The sequence below is a fragment of the Penaeus chinensis genome, chromosome 18 (genome assembly GCF_019202785.1).
Source record: "Penaeus chinensis breed Huanghai No. 1 chromosome 18, ASM1920278v2, whole genome shotgun sequence".
NCBI classification, from domain to species: Eukaryota; Metazoa; Arthropoda; class Malacostraca; order Decapoda; family Penaeidae; genus Penaeus; species Penaeus chinensis.
Genome location: NC_061836.1, coordinates 27408645 through 27421144, shown reverse-complemented (window position 1 = coordinate 27421144; position 12500 = coordinate 27408645). Strand labels below are relative to the sequence as shown.

The following is a 12500-nucleotide window of genomic DNA, read 5'->3' as shown; positions in this document are numbered from 1 at the left end:
ATGATAATGATGATAATGATGATAATGATGATAATGATGATAATGATGATATGATGATAATGATGATAATGATGATAATGACATAATCACATAATTAATATCTCCACCAGAAGAAGAATAGCTTTATCATAACAATAATAAAAATTTCTTGATAACAGCTGGTGCTGAAAAAGCTATGAATGAGAAGGAACACTATCACAGTACAAGAGTTGTAATCATTCTTGTACTGTTAAGGCATTCATTCTCATTCTTAACATCTTTCATACTTATCACAGTGACCTCATGTCATAACTAGTCTTATCACAATAATCAAACTAATTCTCTGGCAAGAATAGCCTAACAAGCAATGCAAAAAGCTAGTGCCAAACACAACACATCAAACTCCTGTCTCCCAAAAAGGATACGGCCTGGTAGTACAGGATGGGGTGCAACAAAGGCACATGATAATTCAGTCTTGACAACTAGGAGTTCAGGTGGAATGTTCATGACACTGTTGTCAGGCAAGACTGGTTTATGCAGCTTCAGACACCTGTAGAATGGTTAAGTATCATTATCAAATGTTGACATCTATGAAAGAATGGATTGCTAATTTACTCTTTTCTGATTAAAAGCTTCATTTGATTTCAATTTTAGCACTATTCCTATTTGATTTAAAGACACAAAAATGTTATATTCTTTTAACTTTGCATTCTCCTTATTTCTGTATTAATAAAATTCTGTTCAGAGCATTACATACTTTGGAGTATCAACAGGTATGCTAAGACTAGAGTGGATCTGTTCAGCTACACTCCGGAGTCTTGTGGCTTCCTCTTCCATCTCACTGGTCTCCCTCCATCGAATACTTGTGTCCTGTTCGTGCCCTTGAAGTTTCTCCTTGCTGCCAGGTGTCATGGGCACAACATGTATGTGCAGGTGCTATAAAATATACAAGAACAATTATTGATCTATTTTATATGACAAAGGGAAATAAATTAATATCTTGAAATAAATCAATCTTCCGATAATACTCACATATCTTGAAAACCATTTTCACATAATATGAAACAGGTTTACTTTATGCCAATCTTACATGTCAGATATCCCATTAACATCGTAATTCATGAGTTACGTAAAAAATAATGTAGGGAACCAAATCCCATCTTCTTGAACCACTATTATTCATTTAAGATCCTTTTATCAAATATTCCAACAGTCTTAACAAACACTATCTACACTTTTTGCAATCACCATCTTCCCAAAACATTTATAAAACCCTCTTTTAACTCACTTCAATAGTCTGGCCTGCAGCTGGACCATCCTGAATCCCTATCTGATAGCTCTCAGGATTGTAGGCTTTTAAAAGGATCTTGAGGGCTTTCTGCGTCATTTGAGCCACATCGCTGACCTCTGCAGGAAGGAGATCTGCCAGGCGTTTGCTGGGCTTTTCAGGTGTAATAAGGGTATCTATATAAGCACTAAGGAGGAATCACATGAAAAGAGGAAACACAAAAAGAAAGGCAGTAGTAAAATAGAGAAAGATAACCAGAATGAACAGATGGATAGATGACAGAAGAGCCTACAGGAACACTATGTAATTTTGTAAAAAGATGTGAATGTGTGAGCCACTCTGTCAGAACAGTAGAGTGTTTTCTCAGTCAGCAAGGATGTATAATACACATAAATGAGATGGAATAAATGAACAAGGAAATATCACCCAATACCATGGTACTGATCATTCATCTATCTGTCCATTTATCTATCTGTCCATTTATCTATCTGTACATTTATCTATCTGTCAATATCTCTATTTGTCAATATCTCTATCTGTCTGCATATCAGTCTATCTGTTTAATAATCTATCCATCCACCACCCACCCACCCACCCATCCATCCATCCATCCATCCATCCATCCATCCATCCATCCATCCATCCATCCATCCATCCATCCATCCATCCATCCATCTATCTATCTATCTATCTATCTATCTATCTATCTATCTATCTATCTATCTATCTATCTATCTATCCTATCCATCCATCCATCCATCCATCCATCCATCCATCCATCCATCCATCCATCCATCTATCCTTCCTTCCTTTGTTACTAGGGAAAAAAAAAAAAATTGTTAATGTAGAGTAGGCTCCACTCTCCTTAACTCATTACGGCTCAGGATATATATGTAATTTAAGTATAACAAAGACACTTATTTCTATCCATCATTCACTTAGTTTGACCAGTGAATCACTCACAGAACTTCAAGAACTACATAATGCATTTCAATTGTAAGCTAAAGGATACGCCCAGCTACAACAGGCTTTTTGTTCACAAATGCCTGGGAGAGTCTTGACTTAAGGAACACACATGATCCTGGTACTGAGACTTGGCCGAACTGATAACTGACATAAGGACTTGGCTGAGGTAGTAGCTGACACACACTGGAATAAAAGACACTGTTTCAGCACCATACATAAAAGAGTTTCTGATCATCTGTCTAAAATGTATTAGCTTATATGGTCATCACACTACAAATCAAAAAGAAATAAAAAAAAAAAAAAAAAATCCAACTGGCAAAAGAAAGTCCATTTTCTACATAAGAATTTGAAAGACCCCAATATCATCAGACAGTTTCTTTTCCCTATAATATCATTCTTTTCCAAACCCAAAATTGTCAGGCATGATTTCTCTTATCTTTGACATCATTTCTTTTATTTACAACAAACTCCAATTTCTTACTGGGGAGTGTCAGGTGGAGTAACTTGCTCTAGGTTATACAAATCATGCCGCCTGTGTGTCAAGACAGGCATCTCTTTCCTGACCTTCTGTAGGTAGTCCAGGTTAACTTCCGCAAGAAAGAAACATGTTCCCTCACTTGCTTGCCCAATCACAGCTCCCCAAGGATCCACAATCTAAAAGTGAACACACTTGAAAATGGAAACAAAAATTGGAAAAATACCTGATGAATTCCATGCTCTTGGGAAATAGATCAAATGGATGACAGTATAGAAAACATACCACTCTATCTAACTTCCTTTATCATTATCAAAATAAACATTATAATGCATTGTAGTTTATATTAGTTCTTGTAAAACATACATTAATTTCAAACCAATCAAATGCTTACCATGGCATGCCCATATGATGATCTTTTGCTATTATGTTGGCCTGTCTGAGCTGCAGCTATGACATAGCACTGACTTTCTGTAATATCAAATCATTAAAAATTCTTTTTGTTTGTACTGTTTGTCTATCCATCTATTTTCCTTACTCTTCACCTTAACACAAAGTATGCATGAAAATAATATAATACTGGTTCATAACTACCAAAATTAAGCATTCCGGACAAAACAAAAACTACTTGCCTATGGCTCGTGTTCTTAACAAAGCCTCCCAGTGAGCCAGCCCTGTAGTCACAGTAAATGCTGAAGGGAATGTCAAGATCTCAGCACCAAGCTTTCGTTGAATCATGCTCATCTCTGGGAATCTCATATCATAACACTGGTTACTAGTCATGGAAAACATTTGTTAAAAAATGGTGACATGACAAAAAGATGCTTTTGGAAAAAAATACTATGAAATAATTTGTAAATCTAATCAAGATACTATATTAGGTACCAACATCTTTTAAAGAAAAAAATGATACTGTCTCCACAACATCTGGTATTTAGCTTTATAATTCCAAGTCATCCCTTCCCAACCTTCATTTTGCCTTACTAACAAAGAAATTGTATGTCTCATCTAACTTACTAATAAAATGTATACATCAGATCTGACTTAATAAAGGATACTATCCCAAGAGCCACCTCTCCCACTGGAGTAGAAACAGGAGCATTAATTGCTTGGCCTCGAGTTGCATAATTAGATTCTTCTAAGTGAAGCTTCTTCTCAGGAATGTGAACGCTGAACAAGTGCGCCTTTGTGTAGGTGGAAACAATGTCTCCTTTGTCATTTATTATGATGTGTGTGTTGCTAATCTTCTCATCACCTTCTTCCTGAAAGAGGAAAATCAATTTAAAATGTAAATTCTATACTTCACATAAAACTTTTAAATTTCCATGTCTACAAGAGCAAGATCAGATTTTAATCTGCAATTATGTCTCATGGTCAAATAAGGAGTAATTTAGTAATAATTATCTATGGAATTATTGAATCTCTCAAGCAGCACCTTATCTGGATTCAGACTCCTCTTAGTCCTTCTTACCTTAATGTGAATGCCTCCCAATGATAACCACACAGATGAAGAAGCTGCTAGCTCCCTGTATCTTGTGACCTGAGGCCCATGGATGGATTCAGCAAGTTGGAGTGAAGCTTCCTTACTCTCAGCTATGTAGTCACAAGCTTCAGGCAAGAACACCATCTGTTTGCAGAAGGTGATATCAAGAAGGTATGAAGTTTATTTAGCTGAGAGATTACCTGCTGCTAGGCTCTTATCAGAACTAAAGCTGTGTAAAAAAAAAACATATATATAATAAAACTCTTTCAAAATTCAAAGGCTAAAAAGCAACCTCCATTCAAATCTCTTAAAGATGTTAAACATACCTACTACCAACACTATACAAGAAATATTTCCAAAATATTCCAAAATTAAAACTGCAGTCATTATTCCAACTGGACTTTAACAACAATACAAGTGTATCAATTTCTTTTCAAATGTTTATACTTCTGAAAACTATTAAGTCTTCGAAGAGACAATATGAAAATCATATGTTCTACTCATACCTTTGCACCAGCTGCAGCTGCTCGTTGTACCAAATCAATACATGTCTTTAAATTGGTTTCTTTATCCTGAACTGCTGTCATCTGCGTGACAGCTAAAAGCCTTGGTTTCATTTTGACAGTGCTGTTGAAATATTAAAAGTCAAATTAGAATATAAAAAAATATTTCTTTTAGTTATCCCTATAGCAAAGGATACTTCTAAGAACAACAGCATTCTAGAGGATGCATCAGAAGCACAGAGCCTACTTAAATTAGACCATATACATACAAATGGCTGATGAAAGGGATCTTAACTATCATTTTGGGTGTTTTAAATTTTTCAAATTTAACCAATCATATTACAAATAAAATTTCACACTACTCACCTTTGATTCCTATTGAAAATCAAGTGTTGATATGCAGCACAATACAGCCTTTTCTTGCATGAAATACTACCATGGGAAAAGTGTCTCCTCAGAAGCAATAACATTTACACAGTTTACAACCCTGTATGCAGCTCTGTAACAAAAATGCATACTATTACTTAACTGAGAATAAAATAATTACAAAAAATTATTCACTCCTCAAGATAGAGAATAAATACCCTGAAATAGTAGATAATAGAGACAAAAGGACAGATATGATGGACAGGGAAATAGCAAAAGATTTGGATGAAGAATATGCCTTTAATTACTATAACACAAATACTTTTTTTTTCTCTTTTTTTTTTTTTACTTTAAAAAATCCATATCTACGTAAGCCATCAAGCTTCTGCTGTTTATCAATGAACAGATTTTTAGAATGTAGTATTGTGAGATATAGAAAGAGTGAAAACGAGAAAAAAGTTGCAACAAGGTAAATTACAATGCTATGATGGTAGATTTTGAAGCAACTGACTGGTTACCATTGGAAGAAAAAGATGAGAATGATAACTTCTACTTTATTAGGAAAATTATTGAAAATTGAAAAGAAAACTGTTTCATTTAAAAAAAAAAAAAAAGAACGAAGAGAAAATACTGAAAAAATATATGAATCAAGTAAAGAAAAACAATAAAATTTTTAGGAATTTAATAACACAACTGAAATAGGCCTGTAAAGAAGAACATGAAATTGAATCCACAATTAGGGAACCTGGTAAAAGAGGATGGTTCCCAGACAGTATATGATAAGGAAATTGCTGATACACTTCCTGGTGTGTCTGAACCAGTATTTGCATAGAGAAGTGCACTAATATTCAAGACATTACAGATATAATGGGTTCAGACTTTGCTACGAACGATGTAAAATTTACAGAAGATACATTAAAACTGTTACTCAAGCTGAAGGAAAAAATAAAAACAGTAATTTTCGTATGATCAACATAAGTTTATGAAAAGCAGAACTAGCCTCTCAGATCTATTGGAAATTAGCAAAAATTTGACTTTGGCACTGGATGAAAGTTATGGTAAAGATGAAATATACCTGGATTAGTGCAAATCAGTTAACATTAAAAGTAAGAGATAAAAAGTAAGCTTTGAACTGCCTGCATTCAAAGTTGTTCACAGGACGTATGTGAGAGGTCATCTATAGAATGCAAATGATGCCTGCCTGCTTTAGGATGTCCACAAGAGGAAAACTGAAACTGGGAGACCAAGGAGACATGGATTTTTTTTTCACAATGGGAAAAAATACCAAGAGATGATATTCAGTAAGCTTATGAGATAATAAATAGGGAAATGAAAAACAGAGACATATTTTTCAAGATAGTGAAAGGATAAGTTTTAAACTAAAAATAAACAAGAGTATGAAGAAGACAGCACATAAATTTCCTCTCCTAATCATCTACTCCTGTCTTAATTATTCTACTTTACTTCTTTCTACATGACACATGTCCTCTACTTTCAATCTGTAACATATTTTATAGATTTAGTACCTCCAATCTTCATTTTACAACAACTCTGTTACCTGATGGAAACCACCTTCATAAAATGCATTGAAGCCTTTAATTCCACAGATATAAAACACAGTACACATGCCCTAAATTCCGGAAATTCTCAGTCCGAGCTATCAGTAATCACCATGACAGGGATGCCGTCGCTGAATGCCTTCCTTGCTGGGCCTCAGATAATGAGGAGTCTGACATTTTTCTCATGCTGATAAGTGATATTCCTTTTTTTATAGTTAATCTCCCATTACATTGTCTTTTATTGCATATATGTTTGATTCGTTGTTGCTTTGATAATCTTGCTGTAAAGTAACGCTTTGTGTTTCTATATTACATTTACGTTCCTTAACATAAATATAATAAACAGTGGATGTGCCGATTGGATAAACTTCAAAAAATATATTAATCAAATCTGTGAACATACGACACATACTTTCACAGTTACACCTACATACACCCATGGTTTAAAGACCGCACAATAAATTGTATGGTTCACACAGCATGCCATTAAAGTGCTTCGTTAATTCAGAAGATATTTCTTGACATTCTCAAACCTGCCTCTCGATCAGCTGTTGAGTGGGTGTGTTCGTGTGTTCGTTTGTTTTACGTACTTCTCTTTCTGCTTGTTTCGACTGTTGTTTGTTGCTGTTTTTTCTCTTAGTTTGTGATATATCATTATATGTCTATACAGATACATAGCAGATCTAGATATACTTATATATGTGTATAATGATTTGCAAGGTTGAAAAAATCAGAAATAATTTATAACCCAGCGCTCGCTTGTACCTAAAAATACAAGGACGAATAAAAATTTTGAATATCATTTTACTTAGGCTCGTCTAATTATCTCCTGGGAAATTTCTTAGTCAAGCCATTAATGTTATGATGCAATATTTTTTTTAAGCCAGCAGCTATTTACCAAAACAACCATGGCTGCTCAAGTCTTGCGGAAGGCCTCCGCAGATTCACGATCTTTGGCTCGGATTTTCTTGGGGAAAAATGTAGGTCACCCTTATTTAAAGCCATCATGTTGAATGCAATTTGATTTAGAGGAACTTTCTGGTCATTATAAAAGATAGCTCTCGCCTGGCTTATCAAATGAAGGGTAGTCACAAATCTCAGTTATTTAAGTTTTCGTCTGCACGTAAATATATCCTGTCGCAGTGCTAAATAAAGAATTGTGTTCGTGTTCAGAATTTTAATTGGTATAACAAGAACACTGAATATTTTATTCTAGTTCAGCAGTAAAGAACATTGCAGTTTTCGTATTACGCAATCAGGCTTCATTTTACGTTTTTATGTATGCCTTAAAATAATCAACCCAGATTTTGGGTGATTCTATTCGTGTATTAGTGTATATGCATACATACAACCAAAGAGCCAGTTTTGGCATCAGTTACAGATTTGTATGGAGAGCCAACTTATTTATTTTTCATTTGTAATGAAAGTTATATATGTTTATTTTTTTTAGCTTTTCATTCTATCATTATCATATTTTGTTCACTTTGAAAGTGAAACAACCCATACCAGTGGGTGACGCTTAATTTCCTTTTGCATATTCTATACAATTAATTTGCAGAAGTCTTGGTTTTGATTATCAGAAAATGTGTAAGGATTAATGATAATGTGGAAAATAAATAAAAGAATTGAAGACTAGAAGGAAATTTAAAAGGTATATCTATCAGAGGTGAAGAGTAAATATGAAATTGTCCAATTGGCTCTCAATATAGTTGCCTTTATATATACACATTTGTTTGGTAACCATATTTCATAGAAATGCCTAAATTTGTGGGAAAAAAAGTAATTTTACCTTTATAAGAGAAGTCCCTCAGTACTTTCAGAAGATGACACCATCTATATGGTGCAGTATGATAATAGGATTAGTTGTTTACAAGTTCTGTGATATGAAGGAATCCATACTCAATATACAACATGAATATTAAGCAAAATTTTAAATGGTAGAATAGTTACTGCATGTTATTTTCCTGTTTTGTACATTAAATATGTCCCTCTAGAATATAGATAAAAAACATGAAGGTAAGATTATATCACTTTTCTATCCAGATCCCAATAGTAACACCAAACTTGTACCATGTGGTTCTGATAGAGAAAATATTACAGGTCACAGCCCAGTGTTGCATCTCAGGCACTCGACAGACAAGCACCTTGCCAAAGGAAAAAAAGAAGAAAGTTAAGGATGGACCATCTTTGGAAGATTTCATATCTGGAGAGGTAGGACATACCTTAAGTTATCAAGTATTGTCAGAGTGTTAGTCTTTATCATCCAAAATGTATATATCCAAGCATGTATTCTATTTTTAGTTATATACACATTTCTCAACTATGTAAAATAATCAGTTCCTTATTGATATGTAGTGAGTCTTGATTTTTTTTTTTTTTTTTTTTTTTTTTTTTTTTTCCTCTTCTTCTTCTTCTTCTTTTTCCTCTTCTTCTTCTTCTGCTTCTTCTTCTTCAGGTGACCAAAGACATGAATTGGTCAGACTATAAGGGAAAGCTGAAGCGGGAGGCAGGGGAAAGGGAACGACTGAGACTCCCACCATGGTTGAAACGGGAAATTCCTATGGGCAAAGAGTTCAGTAAGGTAAGTTTTTTTTTCCCCTTTATTTTTATCATTATTATTATTGTTATTATTACTATTATATTAGTATGGTAGTATAATTTGTTGTTTGAAGGAATAATCATATTTTCCCTTCTGCTACCATTAAAACCGTGAATAATGACTATATAGAACTTTTGATTTATTGTACTTTTCTGTATTTATGTGATACCTTTCTGTATTTATGTAAAGGTTTTGTCATGTTTTGTAGCTCAAGGAAGACCTCCGTGGACTGAATCTGCACACAGTTTGTGAGGAAGCTCGATGTCCTAACATTGGGGAATGTTGGGGAGGAAATGAAGATAATGTATCAACGGCTACAATAATGGTGGGTGTTTTTGTTTCTTATTGGAACTAATTGGACTAGTAATTTATGAAGATAATTATGGAAAAAGTAATATATTGGGATGAAATAGGTAATAACTTCATTCTAGTTATTGTTTCCTGGTTAATTAGATAAATGATATACAGATGTATTTGTTACAGTAGTGTCATGTACAGCAATAGAAGTATATCATTACCTTTTAATCTCATTTTGATCTCAGCTCATGGGTGACACATGCACACGTGGATGCCGCTTCTGCTCTGTGAAGACCTCCCGAAAGCCACCTCCATTAGATGCTAATGAGCCTCTCAACACTGCTACAGCCATTGCAAAATGGGGACTGGATTATGTAGTTCTCACATCAGTGGACCGTGATGGTGATTATTGAGAATTAATAGTTCTGTTATTCTTCCTCCTTTTTTTTCAGCTATTACTGTTGTTGGATGAAGTTTTATTTGATATTACGTTTCTTTAACAGATTTTTTTCTGTTTTTAATGTGGCCATAAACAAAGAACTTGATTCACAATACCCAAGATCCTCAATTCTTAGCACTCTCTGTTAAATATACTCATCATCATCATTATTATTTTTGCCTTGACAGACATAGAGGATGGTGGATCAGCTCACATTGCAGAGACAGTCATTGAGCTCAAAAAGCAGTAAGTGCTCTACTTCTTTTCCTTTGAGAAGTTTGGTGTAACAATCTCAAGCATGAGAGAAACCATATCATGTCTTTATTCCAGTGAGTCTCCACGTTAATTTTCTCTATTTGCTGCCTGGACTATGTCATTAAAGTATTATCACAATGTCAGATATAAATATTTATTGCTGACTAGGGCCTTTTGATGGAATTAACTGAAGTGCTTGGATAGTTGTATTGTATTGCAAATAAATTTTCAAATTGCTTTGAGAACCAAGAACAACAATAATATCATATATTAGGTTGATAATGATTTAGACCTGTTCTTTTCCACCAAGGATTTAGGCTTTTTTGACTTGGTCTCATACTGTGTTGATGCAGCAGTATCTTTTCATTCTAATTTTTTGTGGTGGTGACCATATCTAATTTTGTGTGTTTGCATTCATTAAACACCTATCAGGCAGATCTTATTTTGAATGAAAAGACTTGATATCTCTCTCTCTCTCTCTCTCTCTCTCTCTCTCTCTCTCTCTCTCTCTCTCTCTCTCTCTCTCTCTCTCTCTCTCTCTCTCTCTCTCTCTCTCTCTCTCTCTTCCTTTCCCTTTCCCTTTCCCTGTGGTGCAGCAGTAGAGATCTTGCTGACCTGCACTCAAATCCCTCGCCGCCAGTGGATGGTACCCCAGCCGTTCCTAGCACACAGTGGGTAAATTAGAAGCAAAATAAAACAGACAGCATGTCACACCAAAAATATCCATTTTAACAAATGGAATAAAGCTAAATTAATTCCCTTTCCCTTTCTCTATCTCTATTTCTATCTCTATCTCTATCTCTATCTCTATCTCTATCTCAAGGTTGTATCATATACACAGTACTGATGCAGATCCACATAAATTAATAGTAATTTTTCATGATTACTGTTTTGATCTATTGAACAACAGGAATTCAGCAATCCTAGTGGAGTGCCTTGTTCCTGACTTCAGAGGGAATGAAGATTCTGTAAAAACAATTGCTCTGTCTGGGCTTGATGTATTTGCACACAACATTGAGACTGTGGAGGCACTTACACCTCGAGTGCGCGACCCCCGAGCAAAGTACCGGTAAGTAAAAATATTATTAAGCCATTGAAGATAGGTTTGGGAAAGTGAGTGTATATAATCTTTTCAATACAAAACATCAATCCTTGTAGACAGAACTAAAGAATCCTTGAAAATTGTCCAAATTTAGTAACATGTGGTATATCATTACATGTATTTCTGTGTACTATTTATTTCCTTGACTAATATTTTTTTCAGGCAATCTCTAGCAGTGCTGAAGCATGCTAAAACAGTCAAGCCAGATTTAATAACTAAGTCATCTATTATGCTGGGGTTGGGAGAAACTGATGAAGAAATCTTGCAGACAATGAAAGGTTAGTTGCTCTCATAGCATAAAGTATGAAGTAAATGCTTGTTTTGGCTCATTCAATGGAATGAATGACATGAAATGAATGAATGAAAGAGAAAAAAACATGTATAATTTTGTGTTTGCACTGACTTTAACCAAATTTAGTAGCTAATTAAATGGAAAGATTTATATGCGTGTTTATTAATTCAAGGAATTTAAATACTGACTGATACAAGTGTTTGATACTTAGAATAGGATCTGTGATTTCTATTGTTTCTATTGCTGATACGAGCAACATTTCATAAATATTTTTCAGGCCTGCAAATCTCTCAGATTGTGAAAGTATGATTAATCAATTATCCTTCATTTTTCATTGCATTACAGCCCCATCTTTGTATCATATAAGCCAATAAATTATCAATTAAGTGACCAATATGCCCAACTTTATCAAATTTATTGATTGTCAGTGACTATTAGATAATTTTAGTCATTGAGGATAAATCCTCCTGCCCTTAAAGGTTGGTGCAAGAGTAAGATGCAATACTCTCATGCTTTTATTTCATGATATTAGCACAGGTTCATCACCTTTCCATGGAAATAGTTCATTATATATTTCAATTAAACAATAATAAATGTAACAGCAAATAATAATCACCCATAACTGGTATATATATATATATATATATATATATATATATATATATATATATATATATATATATATATATATATATATATCCATGTCTTTTTTACTGTTTTACCTCTTCTAATAATAAAAAAAATAACCCTGTATTTGTTTACCCGTGTAAAAAGATGTCTTTCCCCTTGAAGGAGCAAAATGTTCCTTAATGTTTTGTGTCATACATTGAAAATAAACATATAATTGACATAATTTGTAGTTGATCAGAAAACCATTCTTCATTATTAGCTAGTATT

The 12500-nt window shown here is 34.0% G+C and overlaps 2 protein-coding genes across 5 annotated transcripts in view; one reads left to right on the top strand and one right to left on the bottom strand.

The window, feature by feature from the left end:
• Positions 1-7175, bottom strand: part of LOC125034684 (nitrilase and fragile histidine triad fusion protein NitFhit-like) — a 10742-nt gene extending 3567 nt beyond the window's left edge. Inside the window, exons 1-12 of one of the 4 annotated variants that reach the window (XM_047626592.1) lie at positions 7153-7175; positions 5061-5193; positions 4698-4818; positions 4180-4335; positions 3767-3970; positions 3341-3476; positions 3103-3179; positions 2715-2887; positions 2280-2416; positions 1268-1443; positions 737-915; positions 405-529 (exon numbers count right to left, since the gene is read on the bottom strand). In XM_047626592.1, the coding sequence (XP_047482548.1) occupies positions 405-529; positions 737-915; positions 1268-1443; positions 2280-2416; positions 2715-2887; positions 3103-3179; positions 3341-3476; positions 3767-3970; positions 4180-4335; positions 4698-4818; positions 5061-5164 (1588 nt within the window). In that variant the 5' untranslated portion in view covers positions 5165-5193; positions 7153-7175. Of the gene's footprint in view, positions 1-404; positions 530-736; positions 916-1267; positions 1444-2279; positions 2417-2714; positions 2888-3102; positions 3180-3340; positions 3477-3766; positions 3971-4179; positions 4336-4697; positions 4819-5060; positions 5194-6618; positions 7052-7152 lie in introns of those variants that run through there. The other 3 variants (XM_047626591.1, XM_047626589.1, XM_047626590.1) reach the window with 3 other exon arrangements.
• A 337-nt stretch (positions 7176-7512) lies between these two features.
• The window catches only part of LOC125034682 (lipoyl synthase, mitochondrial-like), a 6019-nt gene continuing 1031 nt past the window's right edge, over positions 7513-12500 (top strand). Inside the window, exons 1-8 of the mRNA XM_047626585.1 lie at positions 7513-7599; positions 8720-8830; positions 9075-9200; positions 9427-9543; positions 9761-9917; positions 10143-10200; positions 11120-11278; positions 11474-11589. Of these exons, the coding sequence (XP_047482541.1) occupies positions 7528-7599; positions 8720-8830; positions 9075-9200; positions 9427-9543; positions 9761-9917; positions 10143-10200; positions 11120-11278; positions 11474-11589 (916 nt within the window). The 5' untranslated portion in view covers positions 7513-7527. The remainder of the gene's footprint in view (positions 7600-8719; positions 8831-9074; positions 9201-9426; positions 9544-9760; positions 9918-10142; positions 10201-11119; positions 11279-11473; positions 11590-12500) is intronic.